The 21,838-nt window shown below is 49.1% G+C and overlaps 1 protein-coding gene across 1 annotated transcript; it reads left to right on the top strand.

The window, feature by feature from the left end:
- The first annotated feature begins 2,750 nt into the window (after positions 1–2,750).
- Positions 2,751–3,462, top strand: LOC119293448 (TPD1 protein homolog 1B-like). Its single transcript, XM_037571933.1, has 2 exons — positions 2,751–2,860; positions 2,934–3,462. Exons 1-2 carry the CDS (start codon positions 2,782–2,784, stop codon positions 3,356–3,358), a joined length of 504 nt encoding a protein of 167 aa, XP_037427830.1. The 5' UTR covers positions 2,751–2,781; the 3' UTR covers positions 3,359–3,462.
- The last annotated feature ends 18,376 nt before the right edge of the window (positions 3,463–21,838 follow it).

Genomic DNA, 21,838 nt, shown 5'->3' with positions numbered 1-21,838 from the left:
CAAAATGGCCATGGTGGAATTTCGAACTGCAGTGCAAGAATCTTGTTTCATGTTTTTTGCTCCAGTTTATTGCATAGAGGTGATGTTGAAATGATTGCCTGCTTATGTCCTTGAGTGCATGGCATGGACTATCTAATTAATCAAATGCACCCATCTGAGTGTGAGCCTCCTGTGTCCTGAATTTGTCGCAGACAATAGCAGAAAGTTCAGCTCACCATAGATACAGACAAGACGTATTCTGGAACCAATTCACATTCGTTCTGTAAATCTGCAATTTCAGTATGTACAGCAATAGCAAAAGAGCAAAGATTTCTTGTATCTATTCAAGTATTTTCTGCACATCCACTTTCATTCAGTTGCAGCAAAACAACAAGGACTTATTTGTACATCCCATTCATTCAGTTACAGCAAAACACCAACGTTTTTGCTCTACAGCGAAACAGCAGCTTCGAATGGCAAGGAAGCCGCCGTGACGCCGTCGCAGGGAGGCAGCACCGCGGCCGCCGCCGGGTCTCCTTCGCGTGGGCCAGCACGAGGTCGCTGGGCCGCGGAGGTCACCATGGCGCGGGGGCATCACGGTGAGCGCGTGTACACAATCCAGTAAAGCCTTGTACAGTGGGAGATGCTTAGAGAGATGCTTAGAACTGTCCCTGGCGGCTGGAACCCTAGCCGCCGCCAGGAGACCCAATCTTCCAGCGCCATCCTCTGGCGGCTCCCCTCCGCCGGCGACCTCGGTCGTCGGTGGTGAGGGGGTCGCCGGATCCACGCATGTGGATCATTTTTACTTCCTCGTAGTTTAGATCTTTAGGCTGTTCATCGTCTTTGTTTCGGCGGCGACGATGACAACACTGAATAAAGATTCTTCAGATCTTTCCTTGACAAGGCCATTGGTCCTATAGTTGGGGATGGATTTGGAAACCAGTCTGTTCAAGCAAGGATGGCGTGGCGGCGGCGGCATCCTCGTGGTGGACCTGTGTCCTCGGGCTCCGCCGTTGCGACGGCGTTTGCTCCAGCGTCGGCGCGGAGTTGGGAGGTAGTGCAGGAGCGGATGCAGATTGTGGTCTGCATTGATGACATCTGGAAGACTGAACATATGTTGGGTTCGTGGTTCGTGGATGGTAGGTATGGTTTTCTTCCGCGACGTCTTAGTCGGTGGGGTGCCAGATCTGGAGTTCGATGGCGTGTCCGAGGTGTTGCCCCGGTCTGATTCATTCAACGATAAGGGCTTCACTTTTGGTGAGCCACCTTGGAGGTCTGCAAAGCTGCATATCAGCAATGGAGCCGCGTCGAGCTCGGGTGAGGAGGTGATCCATCATTCTTTTCTTCAGTGGCTGCTGTCGTGATGCCGGAGGCAGGTGATGGACGTTGGTGTCAAGCTCAGAGATGTTCTGCTATCTTTTCAGTTTTGTCATGTCGCTCCTTACGTGACTTGTACTTTAATCTTGATGATATGAATGAAAAAAAAAGAGATGCTTAGAAAAATAAACCGGGTTTTTCTGAAACACCGGTGCATATTTCTACAGGAGAGACGCTTAGTTAAGCATTTATTCTGTACAAATAAGCACCGATGCTTAAAAAAAGCCTGATTTATTTCTCTAAGCATCTCCCCTAAGCACCTCTCATTGTACAAGGCATAACGATGTCAAAGAGGGAGTCGTGCGGCTAGCTTGGCGGCCAGTCTCAGTCTACGATATACACGTGCGGTATGTTGGCGCCGCCTCCATGCGCAGCGCCGCTTTCTTCTTCCTTGTGCTGCTTCGCACAACTCTCTTCTCTCATGGTTTCTCTCAAAAACACAAGAACATGCACACACACACACAACCAGAAAAGAAGGGAGCCGGATCCCCTGACGTACGGCCACCTGACGTTGGGCCACTGACGCATGGGTTCGGGTCTACACGTCAGCGAGTGCGCCGTACATCAGAGGAGCTGCGTCCGAGAAGAAGGCCATCGGCTTTGCCCAGAACACTCTCCCTTGATGAGCACAAAGACTACATTATTTTATCCAGCCCTCACGGCCACACTTTCTCATTCATCTCATCACCTTAAATACCAGTACACAAGGCCAGCCGTCACACTCGGCTGCTAACCCCTACTAATCCAACTAACCCACTACCTTGCATGCACCCATGCACGCACGATCCGCTCAGCCCGGCCACACGCACGACGCGGCTGCTTCCAATGGCCCCTACTCCACGAACCGGTGCCCAGTTCCACCAGTACGCACACTCGTCATGCTTCCGCTGCGTCCCGCACGTTCTGCGCGTAGCCGATGCGTCCGATAAGCCTGACCGCACCAGACGCCGTGGCTTATTCCAACACGGTACAGCAGCTAGTAGTGCTAGTAATTTAGCAGTGGGCGCGTGTGCATCGTGAACGTGGAGATCGAGGCCACCAACTAACAACCATCAATCAAGTCTCTCGCGCGTATGCACGAGAGGCCGACCGTTGAAATGGCCAGCGCCGCCGCGTCGGCGCAATGCATGCATTGGCTGGCCGTAGCGGATGCCTCGGTTATTAACTCGGCGGCGCCGGCGCAATGCATGCATTGGCTCGCCGTGGGCACGTCCAGGTTATTAACTCCACGGTGTTCGACCCAAAGCATCAGCCTAGCTAGCTAGCTTCGTTTCCCAAGCCATCAGTAAATTATGGTGCGCTGGCGTTTAGTTTGCCAAGGAAACTTGCTCGTACTATAAGTACCAACGCCCGGTGCAGGGCAAGTCAAGGTAGCAGCGACTGAGAAGGGTTAGATCAGCCTCAGAGCTAGACCACGCAGGCTCCATGGCGTGTTTTCGTGTTCGTTCAAGCGCTGCGGCTTTGGTCGTCGTCACCATGCTCCTGCTCCAAGCTTGCGGTGAAGGTAGTGAATGTCGTACGTACGTGAGCATACATCCGCATCTTTTGCTCACTTGTTTTGTTTCTGCTAGTTTCAGCATCTTCCTTGCCGCGGCCGCCTCGGAATCAGATGCGCAAGATGCTCGGCGTCAATGCATCCTCCATGTCATCGAACGGCGGCGGAGGTCACTCGGCGGAGCCGTTGGAGCTGGAGGAGTGCTCCAAGGACCTCCTGGAGGTCTCCCAGTTCAACGCGCCGAGCATGGCCGGCGGCATGCCGACCTACAGCGTGGAGTTCACCAACACCTGCATCGACTGCGCCGTGTGCGACGTCCACGTCGCATGCGGCGACTTCGCCTCAAATGATGTCATCGACCCTGACAAGTTCCGCCGCCTCGCCTTCAACGACTGCCTCGTCAATGGCGGCGGGACCATCGAGCCCAGCTTCCCTGTGTCGTTTCAGTACGGCAACTCCTTTCCCTACCCGATGACAGTGGCGTCCGCCTCCTGTGACTGTAACTAGCAGCTATAGCTAGCTAAGGGTATCGGTGACGAATGAAGCTATCTATTTTCATTACAAATAAAATGAAGTAGAGCTCGGATATCGGGCTTGTGGTCTCATCTTACTCTCCGAGCTACTGTTACCTATCAATGTATGGCATAGTTGGACCGAGTCCATTGAAAAACATTTAAAGTTATGTCCCATTGTAGCAAATGTCAGGTAGCCTTCCATCCCTATATCTTCGTCCTCACTTTACTCCAATATATAGATTAATTCTACACTATGAGCAAGAGATCGAGAGGGTGATAAGAAAAATAGACAGAAACGTTGGAGGAAATCCATCATTAGTTAGGTGGATAAATTAATTTAGCAATTCTGATAAAATAAGGAGATAATAAGTGGATATTGTCTTTGGAGGCCGAGTTCCATGGAGCTTGGTTTTGAAAATTTTGAATTTTGTCAAATTTCATATTTTCTACATCTCAAAAAATTCTGAAAAAAACACACACATATACATGAAGGCACAACACACACATGTGTGTAAATTTTCAGGGCAAAATAAGTTGAAATGAGGATGTGCAAAAAAGACAAACCTGGAACTTTTTAACACATGATACTATTCATCCTCCCAGGCCATGAATTTGTCTTTTTTGTACAGGTCACATTTCAACGTTTTCATTCTAAAATTTTACACATACAGGCATAACATACTTGTTTACTTGCACATTTTTTTTCAGATTTTTTGAAACTGAAAAGTTTGAATTTTGATTTGTTTTCAAAAAAAGGCCTCCATGGCTCCCGGGAGCCAAACATCCGCTCTCGATAATAAGTCACAACGTAGATTACCATCAAATGTTTGTCAAAGAAACTCACATACGGACGTTTTGTTCTTGGGTCTATATACACAAGGAGTCTTCATGTCCCGTTATCGAGGACCTCATTTAAAAAAAATACGCCCTCTGGGAGCTTTACAAGGACTCACTAGAAAAACACCTAAATCCGGAAGTAATGTTAAAAAATATTCAATTCTGGAAAAAAGGAGCAATATCGTATTCGTCTTCAAGAAAAACAGAAATTGCGTTTTCATTATGGCATGAAGCCAGTTAGAAAATGGATTCCTATTTGAAGAGTGCCTAACCGCATGGATAAGCTCACATTAACCTGTCAATTTTGGATCCAATTCGGGATTTTCTTGGGAAGTTTCGGGAAGAAATTGGAATGGAATAATATAGATTCATACATAGGAAAAGGTTCTCTATTGATGCAAACGCTGTACCTAGAGGATAGGGATAGAGGAAGAGGGAAAATCAAAATGAAATAAAAGAATAAAGCCACCTATTTCATGATGGATTTAAACTTACCTTCAATTTTCGTGACTTTAGTACGCTTAGTATTTCGATGGCTTCTTTATTTCTTTATGTGCAAAAAAAAGATTGTCTATTATTTTTCAATGGAAGTAATATAATATGATAGGGTATGTGGCTTTTTCTACACACAAATGAAAAACGGTTATGGATGCGGTGGTATTCTTTATTTCGATTCAACAAAGTGCCAATAGCTTCTGGATGTTGGCTAAGTGATTCAATCTTCGCCTTGGAATAAAAAGAATTGATATTGGCGTGATCTAACCTATTATGAAGAATCGGTCCTACACTTGTCCTATCATACCTTTTTCATGTATACAAATAAGAATGTTTTCGAAATAAAATTGACCGTATATTGTATTTGTAAAAAACACCGTGAAGCAAAAAAAACCGTTGTCTTCATGGTAAAATGAACGGGATTTTGTTTCTTTAAAAAATATATACTAGTGCAAAAGAAAGTCAAATTTAATCAGAAATAAGTTCTAGATTTTTTTATTTTTTTTCATAATTATTCATTTTTATTTTTCCAATATAAGGTGTGTATAGAAACTTCTTTGGTGCAGGTCATTGATGCCAATATGTCAGATGTACTCCTAATAGTCCTAGGTCAACTAGAGTACCTAGCAAGTAGGATTCGCGGACACGGACAATGACCAAGCTGTTCTCAAATAATGCATTTTGCAACCATACTTCTTACTTTGGAAACATCAAATACATACAAACACATGTACGTCGATCATCTTAGCCAAACATAGTTCAGTGCATACAAATACAAATTGTTCGTACTTAAGAATACATGATCCAAACATAGTTCAAACATAAATATTGTTTATAGTGCATAACGTGCTCGTCTTCCTTCTCCAACTTCTGTTGGATGCTCATCATCATCATTTTGTCATCCTCATTGTTCGAATCCAACGAGGCGATGAACTCGTTGAATATGAATTCGTCAAGGTCAGAGTCCCCATAGCCATCGTTCCACGATGAATCCATTGGTGACCTAGGAATAATGACCGAAAGAATCAAAATCTGGCTCGGATATTTCATTGAACACGTAGAGCACGAGGTGTATATATGGGGAGTTAGACATACCAGGGTGACGTCCAGTGGTGGGGAACTACGGTCGGCGGCAATGTAGATTCTGGCCTCCGATAGTGAAGCCCTGGAGACAACGGCGCAACGACGACGACAGAACTCCGGTGGCGGCTGTGCGAACGACAACCAACAATAGAAAAGAGGAGAGGACTTGTTGGGCAAGGAGGGGGCGCGTGCTACCTCTTGAGCACTGTGTTGGTTTTCCCTTGAAGAGGAAAGGGTGATGTAGCAAAGTAGCGTAAGTATTTCCCTCAGTTTTTGAGAACCAAGGTATCAATCCAGTAGGAGGCTCCACGCAAGTCCCTCGTACCTACACAAACAAACAAGAACCTTGCAACCAATGCGATAAAGGGGTTGCCAATCCCTTCACGGTAACTTGCGAAAGTGAGATCTGATAGAGATAATAAGATAAGATAAATATATTTGGTATTTTTATGATATAGATTGAAAAGTAAAGATTGCAAAACAAAGTAGATCGGACACTTATATCTAGGCATGATCATGTATATAGGCATCGCGTCCGCAACAAGTAGATCGAAACGATTCTGCATCTACTACTATTACTCCACACAACGACCGCTATCCAGCGTGCATCTAGAGTATTAAGTGTTGGGAATCGTTGCAGAAATTAAAAAATTTCTACGCATCACCAAGATCAATCTATGAAGTAACTAGCAACAAGAGAGAGGGGAGTGCATCTTCATACCCTTGAAGATCGCGAGACGGAAGCGTTACAAGAAAATGGATGAAGGAGTTGTACTCGTAGCGATTCAGATCGTGGTGGATTCCGATCTAAGCGCCGAACAACGGCACCTCTGCGTTCAACACACTACAGCCCGGTGACGTCTCCCGCGCCTTGGTCCAGCAAGGAGGAGGGAGAGGTTGAGAAAGAAGGCTCCAGCAGCAGCACGACGACATGATGGTGATGGAGTGGCAGTTCTCCGGCAGGGCTTCGCCAAGCTCACGCGGAGGAGGAGAGGTGTTGGGGAGGGGAGAGGCTGCGCCTTGGATGTGGTGCTACACCCCTCCCTCCACCCCTCTATTTATAGGGAGAAGGGGGAAGGGGGCCGGCCCCTCTAGATCTCTAGATGAGATCTAGAGGGTGTTGGGGAACGTTGCATAAAATAAATTTTTTCCTATGTTCACCAAGATCAATCTATCAGTTCATCTAGCAACGAGAGAGAGGGGTGCATCTACATACCCTTGTAGATCGCGAGCGGAAGCGTTCAAGAGAACGAGGTTGAGGGAGTCGTACTCGTCGTGATCCAAATCACCGGAGATCCTAGCACCGAACGGACGGCACCTCCGTGTTCAACACACGTACGGTCAGCGTGACGTCTCCTCCTTCTTGATCCAGCAAGGGGGAAGGAGAGGTTGATGAAGATCCAGCAGCACGACAGCGTGGTGGTGGATGCAGCAGGGATCCGACAGGGCTTCGCCAAGCGTCTGCGGAAGGGAGAGGTGTAGCAAGGGGGAAGGGAGGCGCCAGTTGTCAGGGTGCGGCTGCCCTCCCACCCCCCTCTTTATATAGGGACCCCAGGGGGGGCGCCGGCCCTAGGAGATTGGATCTCCTAGGGGGGGCGGCGGCCAAGGGGGAAACTTGCCCCTCAAGGCAAGTGGAGGCACCCCCTCCCCAAGGGTTCCCAACCCTAGGCGCAGAGGGGGGCCCAGGGGGGGCGCACCAGCCCACCAGGGGCTGGTTCCCCTCCCACTTCAGCCCATGGGGCCCTCCTGGATAGGTGGCCCCACCCGATGGACCCTCGGGACCCTTCCGGTGGTCCCGGTACAATACCGGTGAATCCCAAAACTTTCCCGATGGCCGAAACTCGACTTCCCATATATAATTATTTACCTCCGGACCATTCCGGAACTCCTCGTGACGTCCGGGATCTCATCCGTGACTCTGAAAATTTTTTGGTTTGCTGCATACTTATATCTCTACAACCCTAGCGTCACCGAACCTTAAGTGTGTAGACCCTACGGGTTCGGGAGACACGTAGACATGACCGAGACTACTCTCCGGTCAATAACCAACAGCGGGATCTGGATACCCATGTTGGCTCCCACATGCTCCTCGATGATCTCATCGGATGAACCACGATGTCGAGGATTCAAGCAACCCCGTATACAATTCCCTTTGTCAATCGGTACATTACTTGCCCGAGATTCGATCGTCGGTATCCCAATACCTCGTTCAATCTCGTTACCGGCAAGTCACTTTACTCGTACCGTAATGCATGATCCCGTGACCAGACACTTGGTCACTTTGAGCTCATTATGATGATGCATTACCGGGTGGGCCCAGAGATACCTCTCCGTCATACGGAGTGACAAATCCCAGTCTCGATCCGTGTCAACCCAACAGACACTTTCGGAGATACCCGTAGTATACCTTTATAGTCACCCAGTTACGTTGTGACATTTGGTACACCCAAAGCACTCCTACGGTGTCCGGGAGTTACACGATCTCATGGTCTAAGGAAAAGATACTTGACATTGGAAAAGCTCTAGCAAACGAACTACACGATCTTTGTGCTATGCTTAGGATTGGGTCTTGTCCATCACATCATTCTCCTAATGATGTGATCCCGTTATCATTGACATCCAATGTCCATAGTCAGGAAATCATGACTATTTGTTGATCAACGAGCTAGTCAACTAGAGGCTCACTAGGGACATGTTGTGGTCTATGTATTCACACATGTATTATGATTTCCGGATAATACAATTGTAGCATGAATAAAAGACAATTATCATGAACAAGGAAATATAATAATAATCCTTTTATTATTGCCTCTAGGGCATATTTCCAACAGTCTCCCACTTGCACTAGAGTCAATAATCTAGTTACATTGTGATGAATCAAACACCCATAGAGTTCTGGTGTTGATCGTGTTTTGCTCGCGGAAGAGGTTTAGTCAACGGATCTGCAACATTCAGATCTGTATGTACTTTGCAAATATCTATGTCTCCATCTTGAACATTTTCACGGATGGAGTTGAAGCGACGCTTGATGTGCCTGGTCTTCTTGTGAAACCTGGGCTCCTTGGCAAGGGCAATAGCTCCAGTGTTGTCACAGAAGAGAGTGATCGGCCCCGACGCATTGGGTATGACTCCTAGGTCGGTGATGAACTCCTTCATCCATATTGCTTCATGCGCTGCCTCCGAGGCCGCCATATACTCCGCTTCACATGTAGATCCTGCCACGACGCTCTGCTTGCAACTGCACCAGCTTATTGCTCCACGATTCAACATATACACGTATCTGGTTTGTGACTTAGATGTAACACCCCGGATCCGATGCGCCAGGTGGCTGCCAGTTATTCGTCGTTGTTGCCATGTCATGTGCTTGCATGTTGCATTTTGCCATGTCATCATCTGCATTTCATCTGCATGTTTTTCAAAACTTGCATCCGTTCGGGTTCTCCCGGTTCTCTCCGTTGTCCGTTCGGAGTCCAGACCTCTCGCACCCGCCCGTCGCCCCTCTCAGACCTTGTTTTCGTGAGCGGGTTAAAAACGTTCTCGGAATGGCCCGAGGTTTGCCAAGCGGCCTTGGTATAGCACCGGTAGACCGCCTGTCAAGTTTCGTGTCATTTGGAGGTCGTTTGATACTCCAACGGTTAACCGCTTAGCCCGAAACCCCTTTTCTCTTTGCAGCCCAGCACCCCCTCCAAAGTGGCCCAAAACCCATCCAAACCCCCTCCTTGCTCTCAGTCGTTCGATCACGATCGTGTGGGCGAAAACGTGCTCCATTTGGACCCTTCTAGCTCCCTCTGCCTATAAAAGTGCCTCCCTCTTCCAAATTCGCGGTCTAATCCCCCCGAAACCCTAGCAGTCTCCTCCCTCACCACGCCGGACATGTTCGCTCCGCCGCCGGACATGCCCAGCCCCCTCGCCGCTGCCATGTGTCGCCTTCCGACTCGCCCACGCCGCCGTCTCCACCGCGCGGCCCGGGGAAGCCCATCGCGGGCCCGCCTGGGCCCATATCCGCCGCCGCCGCCCGGGTCTGTGCCGGCGCCGCCGCCGTTGCTCCCGTGCCGCCGCCGTTTCCCCCGCCGCCGGCCGCCGCCCCGGCCGCCGCGTGCCACTGCCTCGCCTCGCCTCCCCGCCTCCGGGATGCCGCCGCCACGCGCCTCCGCCCCGTCGAGCTCCCGGCCGCCAGCACCGCGCCGCCCGACCGCCGCCTCCTCGTCGCCGTTTGGCCTCGCCCCGGCTAGATCCGGGCAGGCGCGCCCCGGATCCGCCGTCCCGCGGCCGACTCCGGCTCTCTCGGCTCGCCGGAGCTGCTGCTCCGGCCACCCTATCGCCCACCTCTCCGATCTGCACCACCATGACCCTGGACGTCCCCATCCATCCAACCAAACGAATCCCCGTGCAGATCTGAGGTTGACTCCCCCCCCTCCGAAAATTCCTAAGTCCCGAATTATTTGCATTTTGGTGCCCCCTTCGACATGTCATAACTTGTTGCATATTGCTCCGTTTTGTTCGTGTAATATGCCAAATTGTTCATCATGATATGCTCTACATTTCATTCCATTGCACCATGTTCATTTGAGCTCATCTTGATGCCTGAATCATCGTTGCAAGAGTGCTATATGATGTTGTCTACTGTCTGTTAACAGAACTTGCTCATTTGTCATTTTTGCCATGATTGATGTGTGCATCCTATAAGCATGGGTCCTACATGTGTTTTGAACTACATCATGTCATATTTACAGGGGTGCAATCCATGTATTTTTGCGAGTATTGTGCTGAGTGCATCAAGCTTGTTAAGTGGGGTACTTGCTGTTACTGTTTTGCTAGGCTGAATCTGTTATTTTGTGATGCTATGTAAACCTACTGCTACAAGTCATTATATGCATAATCTGGAGATGTTCACTAAGGATGTTTTGTTCTACATGTCATTCTCTATCCATCTGTGCCCCTGGTTGCATTTATAGCCTGCTGTAGCTTGCTGTAACCTTGCTCCAAATTTGCTAAATAATGTTGCTGTCAGCCTGTTATCATTAAGTTCAGTTGTTGCCATGAGCTTTGCTAGTGATCCATGCACCCTATGAACTTGATCTTGCCATGCTTAGCTTCATAAATATGCCATCTTACTATTGGTTGCCTTGCCATGCCATGTATTGCTCTTTGGTGAGGGGTACAAGCTCACCAACATGCCTACTTATCGTTGTTCCTGCCATGTTTGAATCTGTCATATCATTTGCTACGTTTACATGGGTGCCATCATTTTCTGTGCCCTTTTGGCTCATGGTCAGTAAAGGACTTTTGTTCTATGCATTTAGTAGTATCATTCCATTCCTTTGTTTGCCATGATAAGTTCCTGTAGCATGTTCTTTGATAGCTCTAAACATTGCAACCTGATGTTATTTCTGCAAAGTCTGAAACTGTTATTATTTGCAATCTTGCCATGTGTGTTTGAGCATGTTCTAGTGTTTTATGGAGATATCTCAGTGTTCATGTTTTGTTATGCTTTACCTGTACATCATGTCCATGCCTTTTGTTCTCATGTTGGGGTGTTATAGCATGTTGTTTTGATGCTTGCAATATGCCTAGTTGTTGTTTTGGACAGCTTGTCCTTTAAACTTGTATAGTGTGTGTGTGTTGAACCGTTCCTCCGTTTTGAGTGTGCTCTATATGGAACTTGCTTGATTTTGCATGTAGCTTCATATTATCATGTTGCATCTTTGTTTTGAGGTGTTTTCTTGATGTTTGTATGCCTTTTGCATCAATGCCATGTTTAACTTGTTTTGCTCATATCTTCTAGGCCGTAGCTCCGAATTAAATGAACTTTATATGTAACTTGACTAGAATCTCATGTAGATCATCTTGGTGCATCTTAACTTGCTGTTTAACAACTTGAACATAAGGTTTATTCAGATCTGGACCAATTTCGAAATTTGCATATGAGGACTTACCGGAATTGTTATATGTTGTTTCCGGCCTAATTTAAACTTTCATTGATGTGTTGCTCTTGTTTGCATCATCTCTTGCCATGAGTAGCTTCATGTAGTCTTGTCATGCATCATGCTTGGTTGTGCATCATGTCTTGTTCATGTGTGGTGTGTTTACCATGTTGTGTACTTCTTCTCGATAGTTCTCGTTTCGTTGCGATCGTGAGGATTCGTTCGTCTACGCTTGGTTCGTTTTCGTGGCTTCATCTTCTTCATGGACTCGTTCTTCTTCCTAGCGAGATTTCAGGCAAGATGACCGCTACCCTGGATCTCACTACTATCATTTCTATGCTAGTTGCTTCATTCTATCGCTATGCTGCGTTACCTATCTTTTGCTCATCAAGCCTCCCAAATTGCCATGAACCTCTAACCTTTGACACCCTTCCTAGCAAACCATTGCTTGGCTATGTTACCGCTTTGCTCAGCCCCTCTTATAGCGTTGTTAGTTGCAGGTGAAGTTGAAGATTGCCCCATGATGGACATGATTATGTTGGGATATCACAATATCTCTTATTTAATTAATGCATCTATATACTTGGTAAAGGGTGGAAGACTCGGCCTTATGCCTGGTGTTTTGTTCCACTCTTGCCACCCTAGTTTCCGTCATACCGGTGTTATGTTCCCAGATTTTGCGTTCCTTACGCGGTTGGGTGATTTATGGGACCCCCTTGACAGTTCGCTTTAATAAAACTCCTCCAGCAAGGCCCAACATTGGTTTTACCATTTGCCTCACCACCACCTACATTTCCCTTGGGAGTAATTAACCCAAGGGTCATCTTTATTTTAGCCCCCCCGGCCAGTGCTTGTCTAAGTGTTGGTCCGAACCGAGTAGACTGCGGGGCCCCCTCGGGGAAACTCGAGGTCTAGTTTTACTCGTAGGATGTCTCTTCCGGTGTTGCCCTGAGAACAAGATATGTGCAGCTTCTATCAGGATTGTCGGCGCATCGGGCGGCTTTACTGGTCTTGTTTTACCATTGTCGAAATGTCTTGTAAACCGGGATTCTGAGTCTGATCGGGTCTTCCTGGGAGAAGGTATAGCCTTCGTTGATCACGAGAGCTTATCATGGGCTAAGTTGGGACACCCCTGCAGGGTTATAATCTTTCGAAAGCCGTGCCCGCGGTTATGCGGCAGATGGGAATTTGTTAATGTCCGGTTGTAGATAACTTGACACCAGACCCGAATTAAAACGCATCAACCGCGTGTGTAGTCGTGATGGTCTCTTTTCTGTGGAGTCCGGGAAGTGAACACGGTTTTGGGTTATGTTTGACGTAAGTAGGAGTTCAGGATCACTTCTTGATCATTGCTAGCTTCACGACCATTCCATTGCTCCTCTTCTCGCTCTTATTTGCGTATGTTAGCCACCATATATGCTTAGTCGCTGCTGCAACCTCACCACTTTATCCCTTCCTTACCCATTAAGCTTTGCTAGTCTTGATACCCATGGTAATGGGATTGCTGAGTCCTCGTGGCTCATAGATTACTACAACAACAGTTGCAGGTACAGGTTATGCGATGATCATGACGCGAGAGTGATGTTTGCTTGTTTTGGAGTTCTTCTTCTGCTTCTTCTTCGATCAGGGGATAGGTTCCAGGTCGGCAGCCTGGGCTAGCAGGGTGGATGTCGTTTGAGTTCCTGTTTGTGTTTCATCCGTAGTCGGATGATGCTCTTATGTATGATGATGTTGTATTCGTGTGGCATTGTATGCCTTTTGTATGTATCCCCATCTATTATGTAATGTTGATGTAATGATATCCACCTTGCAAAAGCGTTTCAATATGCGGTTCTATCCTTGGTGGGACCTTCGAGTCTCTTTAGGATAGTATCGCATATTGGGCGTGACATTAGAGTCATCCAGATCTGTGTCGAAGCTAGCGTCGACGTAACCCTTTACGACGAGCTCTTCGTCACCTCCATAGACGAGAAACATGTCCTTTGTCCTTTTCAGGTACTTCAGGATATTCTTGACCGCTGTCCAGTGTTCCTTGCCGGAATTACTTTGGTACCTTCCTACCAAACTTACGGCAAGGTTTACATCAGGTCTGGTACACAGCATGGCATACATAATAGATCCTATGGCTGAGGCATAGGGGATGACACTCATTTCTTCTTTATCTTCTGCCGTGGTCGGGCATTGAGCCGAGCTCAATCTCACACCTTGCAATACAGGCAAGAACTCTTTCTTGGACTGATCCATACTGAACTTCTTCAATATCTTATCAAGGTATGTGCTTTGTGAAAGACCTATGAGGCGTCTCGATCTATCCCTATAGATCTTGATGCCTAATATGTAAGCAGCTTCTCCAAGGTCCTTCATTGAAAAACACTTATTCAAGTAGGCCTTAATACTGTCCAAAAGTTCTATATCATTTCCCATCAAAAGTATGTCATCTACATATAATATGAGAAATGCTACAGAGCTCCCACTCACTTTCTTGTATACGCAGGCTTCTCCATAAGTTTGCATAAACCCAAACGCTTTGATCATCTTATCAAAGTGAATGTTCCAACTCCGAGATGCTTGCACCAGCCCATAAATGGATAGTTGGAGCTTGCACACCTTGTTAGCATTCTTAGGATCAACAAAACCATCCGGCTACATCATATACAGTTCTTCCTTAAGATAGCCGTTAAGGAATGCCGTTTTGACGTCCATCTGCCATATCTCATAATCACAGTATGCGGCAATTGGTAACATGATTCGGACGGACTTCAGCTTCGCTACGGGAGAGAAAGTCTCATCGTAGTCAACTCCTTGAACTTGCCGATAACCCTTAGCGACAAGTCGAGCTTTATAGATGGTAACTTTACCATCTGCGTCCGTCTTCTTCTTAAAGATCCATTTGTTTTCTATCGCTCGCCGATCATCGGGCAAGTCCCTCAAAGTCCATACTTTGTTTTCATACATGGATTCTATCTTGGATTGCATGGCTTCAAGCCATTTGTTGGAATCTGGGCCCGCCATCGCTTCTTCATAGTTCGAAGGTTCACCGTTGTCTAACAACATGATTTCTAGGACAGGGTTGCCATACCACTCTGGTGTGGAACGTGTCCTTGTGGACCTACGAAGTTTAGTAGCAACTTGATCCAAAGTACCTTGATCATCATCATTAATTTCCTCTCCAGTCGGTGTAGGCACCACAGGAACATCTTCCTGAGCTGCACTACTTTCCGGTTCAAGAGGTAGTACTTCATCGAGTTCTACTTTCCTCCCACTTACTCCTTTCGAGAGAAACTCTTTTTCCAGAAAGGACCCATTCTTGGCAACAAAGATCTTGCCTTCGGATCTAAGGTAGAAGGTATACCCAATGGTTTCCTTAGGGTATCGTATGAAGACGCATTTTTCCGACTTGGGTTCGAGCTTTTCAGGTTGAAGTTTCTTGACATAAGCATCGCATCCCCAAACTTTTAGAAATGACAGCTTAGGTTTCTTCCCAAACCATAATTCATACGGTGTCGTCTCAATGGATTTAGACGGAGCCCTATTTAAAGTGAATGTAGCTGTCTCTAGAGCGTATCCCCAAAATGATAACGGTAAATCGGTAAGAGACATCATAGATCGCACCATATCCAATAGAGTGCGATTACGACGTTTGGACACACTATTACGCTGAGGTGTTCCAGGCGGCGTGAGTTGTGAAACGATTCCACAAATATTCTCCTCCACGATCTGATCATAAGAATTTTATCTTTCGGTCATGTTGATTCTCTACTTCATTCTGAAATTCCTTGAACTTTTCAAAGGTCTCAGACTTGTGTTTCATCAAGTAGACATACCCATATCTACTTAAGTCATCAGTGAGAGTGAGAACATAACGATATCCTCCGCGAGCCTCAACGCTCATTGGACCACACACATCAGTATGTATGATTTCCAATAAGTTGGTTGCTCGCTCCATTGTTCCGGAGAACGGAGTCTTGGTCATTTTACCCATGAGGCAAGGTTCGCATGTGTCAAATGATTCATAATCGAGAGACTCTAAAAGTCCATCAGCATGGAGCTTCTTCATGCGCTTGACACCAATGTGACCAAGGCGGCAGTGCCACAAGTATGTGGGACTATCGTTATCAACTTTACATCTTTTGGTATTCACACTATGAATATGTGTAACATTACGTTCGAGATTCATTAAGAATAAACCATTGACCATCGGGGCATGACCATAAAACATATCTCTCATATAAATAGAACAACCATTATTCTCGGATTTAAATGAGTAGCCATCTCGCATTAAACGAGATCCAGATACAATGTTCATGCTCAAAGTTGGCACTAAAGAACAATTATTGAGGTTTAAAACTAATCCCGTGGGTAAATGTAGAGGCAGCGTGCCCACGACGATCACATCGACCTTGGAACCATTCCCGACGCGCTTCGTCACCTCGTCCTTCGCCAGTCTCCGCTTATTCCGCAGCTCCTGCTGTGAGTTACAAATATGAGCAACGGCACCGGTATCAAATACCCAGGAGTTACTACGAGTAATGGTAAGGTACACATCAATTACATGTATATCACATATACCTTTAGTGTTGTCGGCCTTCTTGTCCGCTAAGTATTTGGGGCAGTTCCGCTTCCAGTGACCCTTCCCTTTGCAATAAAAGCACTCAGTCTCAGGCTTGGGTCCATTCTTTGACTTCTTCCCGGCAACTGGCTTACCGGGCGCGGCAACATCTTTGCCGTCCTTCTTGAAGTTCTTCTTACCCTTGCCCTTCTTGAACTTAGTGGTTTTATTGACCATCAACACTTGATGTTCCTTCTTAATTTCTACCTCTGCTGACTTCCGCATTGAAAATACTTCAGGAATAGTTTTCACCATCCCCTGCATATTGTAGTTCATCACAAAGCTCTTGTAGCTCGGTGGGAGCGACTGAAGGATTCTGTCAATGACCGCCTCGTCCGGGAGGTTAATGTCCAGCTGGGACAGGCGGTTGTGCAACCCAGACATTTTGAGTATGTGCTCACTGACAGAACTATTTTCCTCCATCTTACAACTATAGAACTTGTCGGAGACTTCATATCTCTCGACCCGGGCATGAGCTTGGAAAACCATTTTCAGCTCCTCGAACATCTGATATGCTCCGTGTTGCTCAAAACGCTTTTGGAGCCCCGGTTCTAAGCTGTAAAGCATGCCGCACTGAACAAGGGAGTAATCATCAGCACATGACTGCCAAGCGTTCATAACGTCTTGGTTCTCTGGGATGGGTGCTTCACCTAGCGGTCCTTCTAGGACATATGCTTTCTTGGCAGCTATGAGGATGATCCTCAGGTTCCGGACCTAGTCCGTATAGTTGCTGCCATCATCTTTCAGCTTGGTTTTCTCTAGGAACGCGTTGAAGTTCATGTTGACATGAGCGTTGGCCATTTGATCTACAAGACATTTTTGCAAAGATTTTAGACTAAGTTCATGATAATTAAGTTCATCTAATCAAATTATTTAATGAACTCCCACTCAAATTTGACATCCCTCTAGTCATCTAAGTGTTACATGATCCGAGTCGACTAGGCCGTGTCCGATCATCACGTGAGACGGACTAGTCATCATCGGTGAACATCTCCATGTTGATCGTATCTTCCATACGACTCATGTTCGACCTTTCGGTCTCTGTGTTCCAAGGCCATGTCTGTACATGCTAGGCTCGTCAAGTTAACCTAAGTGTTTTTGCATGTGTAAAACTGTCTTACACCCGTTGTATGTGAACGTAGGAATCTATCACACCCGATCATCACGTGGTGCTTCGAAACGACGAACTTTAGCAACGGCTCACAGTTAGGGGGAACACTTTCTTGAAATTATTATGAGGGATCATCTTATTTACTACCGTCGTTCTAAGTAAACAAGATGCATAAACATAATAAACATCACATGCAATTAAATAGTAGTGACATGATATGGCCAATATCATATAGCTCCTTTGATCTCCATCTTTGGGGCTCCATGATCATCTTCATCACCGGCATGACACCATGATCTCCATCATCATGATCTCCATCATCGTGTCTCCATGAAGTTGCTTGCCAACTATTACTTCTAGTACTATGGCTAACGGTTTAGCAATAAAGTAAAGTAATTACATGGCGTTAAATCATTGACACGCAGGTCATACAATAATTAAAACAACTCCTATGGCTCCTGCCGGTTGTCATACTCATTGACATGCAAGTCGTGATTCCTATTACAAGAACATGATCTCATACATCAAAATATATCATTCATCATTCATCACAACTTTTGGCCATATCACATCACAAAGCAGTTGCTGCAAAAACAAGTTAGACGTCCTCTAATTGTTGTTTCATCTTTTACGTGGCTGCAATAGGGTTCTAGCAAGAATGTTTTCTTACCTACGAATAACCACAACGTGATTTGTCAACTTCTATTTACCCTTCATAAGGACCCTTTTCATCGAATCCGCTCCAACTAAAGTGGGAGAGACAGACACCCGCTAGCCACCTTATGCAACTAGTGCATGTCAGTCGGTGGAACCTGTCTCACGTAAGCGTACGTGCAATAGAGAAATAAGCATAGACCTAGCTCTGATACCACTGTTGGGGAACGTTGCATAAAATAAAAAAATTCTGACGTTCACCAAGATCAATCTATGAGTTCATCTAGCAATGAGAGAGAGGGGTGCATCTACATACCCTTGTAGATCGCGAGCGGAAGCGTTCAAGAGAACGAGGTTGAGGGAGTCGTACTCGTCGTGATCCAAATCACCAGAGATCCTAGCGCCGAACGGACGGCACCTCCATGTTTGTCGGGGGTTGGATACGACATATGCCAAAGGATGGCTTATCATGGTGGGAGCGAGTAGAACGTCGCCGGTGCCTGGAAGCGGGATGAGGCGAAGACATGCACGCCGGCGGAACTTACCCAGCTTCAGGGCTCTCCTAGGAGATAACACCCCTACTGCTGCTCTGCGGGGTCTCCGCATGATCAGTAAAGCAAAGTGACTACAATGGTGCTCCTGGAGCTGTTTCGGGAGGTAGGAGAGGGCAAGGCTAGCTCTCTCTTCCCTGGGCTATCTGGTCTATCTCTCTTTCTAGGTCCGAACCCTTTGCATGGGTGCCCCAGGGGGTTTATATAGGCCTACCCCCCGGGGCTACAATAGTAATCCGGCTGGGCGCGGGTCCCAGTCGTCTGTCTCTCAGGCCGCCGTCCTTCCCGCCGGCTTCTGGGGCCCACCGACTGGCGGGTCCCGCGCACAGGCTTGATACTGTAGCGGCACTCCTGATGACGCAGGCTCGGTCATTGGATCGTGGCAACAGTGCCGCCGTCTATCGGGCGATCACTGTCACCATTCCCCATCTTATCTGATTAATGGCTCGTGGGGCCCCGGGAGGAGTCGGCCGACTCCAGGGAGGCCGACTCCCACAGGTCCGTCTTCGGGTTGCCCAGGCCACCTTCGGCCCACCCACTGACAGGCGGCCCCACCACCTTTGGGTCGTACAGGCCGGCGTCGTGGGCACAGTGTACTGCGTACTGTGGCTGAGATCAGGGCAGGCATGGCAACAGTGTCGCATCTCGCCGGAGATCTTCCAGCGATACGGCTCACTGTAGCCATGCCGGCCCTTCGTAAGCAGGGGGAAACGGCCATGCCGTGACCGTACCCCGCGTCGTACTTTGGGATAAGGGAGGAGTCTTTGGGCCGACTCTCCATAGTCGACCTCTCTGGAAGTCGCCAGCTTGGAGTCGGCTTATCTGGGAGTCGCCGTCTGGGACTCGACATATTTTGGAGTCGCTCCTGGGACTCGGCCTGAGGGGCGCGGCCTGCCTCGATGTCTTGAAATGTCCTGGGGCTCGGGTTAGCCTACGCGTGGCCCATTACTCCGACAGTAGTCCCCGAAGCTGGTGAAGCCCTGCGGTCGCTGCATTGTGGGGCTTCAACAGCTTCAATCTTTTAAAAGTGCAGACTCCGGGACTCGGCTGCCGTCTTCCCTTGGGCCGACTGTCGACAGTCGGAGCTTCAGTGAAGAGCCTCACTTCGGAAGTCGCGGCGGGAAGCCAGGCGGCGTGCCTGATACGCTTCCCCGCAGCCATCAGGGCGGTCCTATCGCGTGGCACCATGTGGGGAGAACACTCTGCCTGCCCACGCGCGTGACGGGACGGGCCGTCAGGCGGGGCCCGCCACTACCGCGCCTCGGCATACGAATGGATCCGTTGCGGCCGAGGACGGTTGGTTTTCCCACGTCGTTACTGCGTGTAGTAACTTCGTGGGTAAATCGTGGGGCGGCGTGGGGCTTCATGCGCAGTTAATCCCACGCCCTCCCCCTCGGCTTCTCAGCCCGCAGGGCTATAAGTAGGCGGGCGGAAGCGGAGCGGCACAGCTCGCGCGCCCTTCTTCCCCGCTCCCCCTCCTCATCTTGCTTTCTCTCCCTCCTTCCTCCGCCGTTGAGCAAGAGCACGCCATACCGCGGTGATGAGCTCTTCCTCCGCCGCGGCCCCTGCCGGGCGCTCCGGCATATGGGACGGCTCGGAGGTAGAGGAAGAACACATCGAGTTCCTCTGCCGGACCCACCGTCTCCCCAGCGCGGACCTCGTGCACGCCCGCGCCGCGCCGGAGGGGGAAATCCGGCTGGCGTTGGAAGAGGGCGAGCGGGTCATCTTCCGCTTGCACCTTATGCGCGGCCTGGGGCTGCCGGCGAGCGGCTTCTTCCGCTCGTTCCTGGAGTTCCACAGTCTTCAGCCGCACCACCTCACTCCGAATATGGTGGTGTTGCTCTCCGCCTTCGCCACTCTATGCGAAGGTTTCCTCGGCGTTCTCCCCACCATCGAGCTGTGGGGAGAATTCTTCTCTTCTAAGCTCGGCACGCACATCGCTGGCGTGCCGGCTCAGTGCGGCGCCTTCATCGCGATGCGGCGCTCGACGGCCGACAACCCCTTTCCTCCCATCATGCTGATCAAGTCGGTGAAGATGTGGCAGCGCTCGTACTTCTACGTGAAGAACCTCGCCTCCGACGGCGACTGGGTCAACTTGCCGCCTTACAACGTCGCTCCCCTGACTGGGCGGCTCCCTAGCTGGTCCCACCGAGTCAAGACGCTGACTCCCGCCGGAGCCGCCGCTGTAGCGCGACTCCGAGTCTTGACGCAGTCGGAGGGACTCGTCGGGGCCGACTTGCTGGCCGCCTTCATGGCGCGCCGAGTTCTCCCGCTCCAAGGCCGGCCTCACCTGATCTGTCAGATGAGCGGCCTCCGAGACCCAAGTCGGATGAGCACCAAGGAGATGCCCCACAAGGAGGTGGCGAACATGGTGAATTACATCGCGCACTGCGAGTACGAGGAGGACTGACAGTTCGGCAAGGAGCCGTACTCGCGTGACAACCCTCCACCAGTGGTAAGTCGCGTCTCCCTGCTGTTTTATCTTTTTTCCGCAGCTGACTCCGGCTTCTGACTCTTGTTGGTTTCTTCTGAACTAGAATCCTCTTATGCAGCCTACCGCCGGCGCCACGAGACAGCCCCGCGAGTATGTTCCCGACCGCGCGGAGAGCGACGTCGACAACCCCGACTTGGGGGCAGCGGCGATGGAAGCCGATGCCGAAGGCGGGGGAGGAGGAGCAGAAGGCGACTTCAGGCCCTCGGCCACCTTCGCCGACTGGCCTGATGACGACGCCGAAGGCGAAGTCGCTCCGCGCCACCAGCTGAGGATCGGCCCGTCGGGCGCCGGCTCCTCCGCCGGCCAAGGCGGTGCGAAGAGGCATCACGCCGGGCCGAGTGCGCCCGGCGGCAAATTGAATAAGTTCAAGGGGGCGGGCACCGCGACCAGACGAGAGGAGGCGTCCGCGAAGGCCAACCGCTTCCGAAGGGAAGTGAGAAGGCCGCCGCTAGTATCCGCGTAAGTCTTCACGCTCTTTTATTTTCTTCGTTGAATCTTGTCCGAGTCTTCGTTTATATACTCCCTCCATTCTTCTTCAAGGCCCCTCTTTCCCTTGAGAGAGTCACCGTCCCCTCCGTCATGGGGTCGGCAGAGACATCCGCCAATACTCGGCGGCCCGACCCTGCCGCCGACCTCCGGGAGGCGATGGAGCGGAATGCGCGGGAGAAGCGCGAGGAGGAGGAGGCCGCCCATTTGGAGAAGGCGGAGGCCGAC

The sequence above is a fragment of the Triticum dicoccoides genome, chromosome 4B, assembly GCF_002162155.2.
Source record: "Triticum dicoccoides isolate Atlit2015 ecotype Zavitan chromosome 4B, WEW_v2.0, whole genome shotgun sequence".
NCBI lineage: Eukaryota > Viridiplantae > Streptophyta > Magnoliopsida > Poales > Poaceae > Triticum > Triticum dicoccoides.
The sequence above is the reverse complement of the archived record's forward strand: the minus strand, read 5'-3'. Positions and strand labels throughout refer to the sequence as shown.